The sequence below is a fragment of the Macaca fascicularis genome, chromosome 6 (assembly GCF_037993035.2).
Source record: "Macaca fascicularis isolate 582-1 chromosome 6, T2T-MFA8v1.1".
Lineage (NCBI taxonomy): Eukaryota > Metazoa > Chordata > Mammalia > Primates > Cercopithecidae > Macaca > Macaca fascicularis.
In genome coordinates this window covers 121,434,034-121,436,817 of record NC_088380.1, presented here as the reverse complement: position 1 = coordinate 121,436,817, position 2,784 = coordinate 121,434,034, and the positions used below count along the sequence as shown (strand labels likewise).

At 48.3% G+C, this 2,784-nt stretch overlaps 1 protein-coding gene across 1 annotated transcript; it reads right to left on the bottom strand.

Annotated features, from left to right (window-relative positions):
- Nucleotides 1-477: 477 nt before the first annotated feature.
- LOC102136102 (large ribosomal subunit protein mL49-like) lies at nt 478-2,480 on the bottom strand. Its single transcript, XM_015451798.3, has one exon. The coding sequence runs from the start codon at nt 2,477-2,479 to the stop codon at nt 2,036-2,038; it is 444 nt and encodes a 147-aa protein (XP_015307284.3). The 5' UTR covers nt 2,480; the 3' UTR covers nt 478-2,035.
- Nucleotides 2,481-2,784: the final 304 nt, after the last annotated feature.

Sequence of the window (2,784 nt, the reverse complement as noted above, 5' to 3'; positions counted from 1 at the left end):
TCTTTGCACATGAGATGGGTCTCCTGAATATGGCACACCAATGGGTCTTGACTCTTTATCCAGTTGACAGTCTGTGTCTTTTAATTGGAGCATTTAGCCCGTTTATATTTCAGGTTAATTTTGTTATATGTGAAATTGATCCTGTCATTATGATGCTAGCTGGTTATTTTGCTCATTAGTTGATGCAGTTTCTTCATAGTGTCAATGGTCTTTACAATTTGGTATGTTTTTGCAGTGACTGGTACTTGTTCCTTTCCATGTTTTGTGCTTTCTTCAGGAACTCTTGTAAGGCAGGCCTGGTGGTGACAGAATCTGTCAGTATTTGCTTGTCTGTAAAGGATGTTATTTCTCTTTCACTTACGAAGCTTTGCTAGGCTGGATATGAAATTCTGGGTTGAAAATTCTTTTCTTGAAGAATGTTGAATATTGGCCCCCACTCTCTTCTGGCTTGTAGGGTTTCTGCGAAGAGACCCACTGTTTTTTTTTTTTTTTTTTTTCAGATGATTATTTAATTTGTAAATATTGTACAAATTTTAATAGCTTAAATTGTATATACAGCCAAATAAAAACTTGCATTAACAGTTGGAGGGTTTGTCTCATGGAATCAATAAAATCAGTGTCGGGCTCCTTGCTGTGGCTGTACACTTGAGAATGGAATGGAATCTCCAGGAGTTAGGGTTTCCATGGAAGCCAGCACTATCCTTGGGGACACCATTGACCATTAACAGATTAGGAAGATGTGCCCATTTTACACATAGAGAAGCAGCCCAGAGTTCAGTGCCCTGCCTCAGGGCAGAGACCAAGTTGGAGAGCCAGGAACTGGAAGCTGTTTTAGCCAGTTTGGGGGTAGGGTGGGGTCTCAGGCCTTTAGCCCCTGTGACTCCAATGAAGGCTGGTGAGCTGGGGTTGGGATGGGATGGCAGGGTGAAAGGTCAGCGTATTTCTGCCTGCAAACCCCTCCCCAGCCTTGATTCCAGGTCAGCAGGCTGGGGAGGATGGCCCTATGCTGGCTGTGAGGAGTTCCCAGCCACTCCCTTGTGGTCGGGCCAGCCAAGTCTGGTCTGCAATGGAAGAGTGACCAAGAATGGGCCTCCTACCTCTCTATGAGAAAGAGCCCAGGGCTAACGTGGGCACTCTGTGCCCCAGTGCCAGCACTGTACTTCTAACAGAAGATCTCCAAGCCCCATGCCCGAGTCATCTGTGTTCATAGCCTGTACCAAACAAGATCTGGCCTAGAGCAAGGGCTTGGGGATGTTTGCAACAATGAGCTTTGGAGGGCCAAGGAAACAAAGTGCCCAGTGGCTCTGCCCTGTGCTACCTTCCCCTAAACTGGTTTGGGCTACTGCTTCCACCAAATAACAACTAGAATTTGAATTGTTGAGCCCAAGGAAAGGAAAACAAAACAGGCCAAGGTGGGCAGGGCACATGGCTCACGCCTATAATCCCAGCACTTTGGGAGGCCGAGGTTGGCAGATCACTTGGAGTCAGGAGTTTGAGACCAGCTTGGCCAACATGGTGAAACCTCATCTCTACTAAAAATACAAAAATTAGCAGGTTGTGGTGGCGGGTGCCTGTAATCCCAGCTACTCAGCAGGCTGAGGCAGGAGAACTGCTTGAACCCAGAGGTGGAAGTTGCAGTGAACCAAGATCATGCCACTGCACTCCATCCTGGGCAACAGAGTGAGACTCCATCTCAAAAAACAAAAAACAACAGGCCAAGATAGGAGGGAGAGAAAGCTGCTGACACCCCCCATTAGCCTGGTTATTCCTATTTGGTCTCCCACATTAGGCACTCTCCCCCAGCATGTACATAGGGTCCAGTTTTCTCCTTTATGCAAGCAAGGCCTGACCCCAAAGTCCTTTAGCCTTAGTTTCTGTATCCCCTGTCTCAGGGGCTCCAACACCCACCTCCCTCCTCCTGAGGCCCCCTAGACTTGATCCGCAGGGCACACTGACATGCAGGCTGCTCAGCTAGGCCTCAGAAGCCTTTCTCCAAAAGCCAGGCTTTAAGCTCCTGGTCAAAGTAGCCCTTGATTCACAGGGTACCTGTCACCTCATTGACCTGGGTGACGGGTGTCTTCCCCAGCAGTGGGCCCAGAAGATCTTCCACATCTTTCTGCAGGGCCCAAATGTACCCTTCCACTTTCCAGATCATAGTCATCTGCTGGTCGCCATGCGTGATGTCCTTGTAGACAGGGATGTTGTGCATCCGAGAGCGTCGTACACAGTAGGGCAGGTTGGGTGGGAGGTCTCTGGGAGGCTGCCAGCCATTAGGGGTAGGATAATGTTCATGTTTTGGGGGATCTGGGATCCTCGTAGCTGGTAACAGGTGCTCCACAAACTGATATTCATCCACAGACTCCACAAAGCTGGGGTAATCTGGAGGGCCCTGCGTCTGACTCAACAGCCGTAGCCCGCAGCCCCGCTGGACACCAGTTCTCCATCCCCGCAGCGCAGCCCGGAACATGGTAACTGCCATCTTGACCGAGACCCACTGTTAATCTGATGGACTTCCCTTCGTGGGTAACCTGACCTTTCTCTCCGGCTGCCCTTAATATTTTTTTCTTAATTTCAACCTTGGTGAATCTGACAATTATGTGTATTGGCGTTAAACTTCTTGAAGAGTATCTTTGTGGTATTCTCTGTATTTCCTGAATTTGAATGTTGATGCCTTGCTAGGTTGGGGAAGTTCTCCTGGATAACATCCTGTAGGGTGTTTTCCAACTTGGTTCCATTCTCCCCATCACTTTCAGGTACACCAATCAAATGTAAGTTTGTTTTTTT

Bases quoted from the DNA above. Each gene is read 5' to 3' on its own strand.
- LOC102136102 (XM_015451798.3), bottom strand. From the start codon at position 2,479: ATGGCAGTTACCATGTTCCGGGCTGCGCTGCGGGGATGGAGAACTGGT.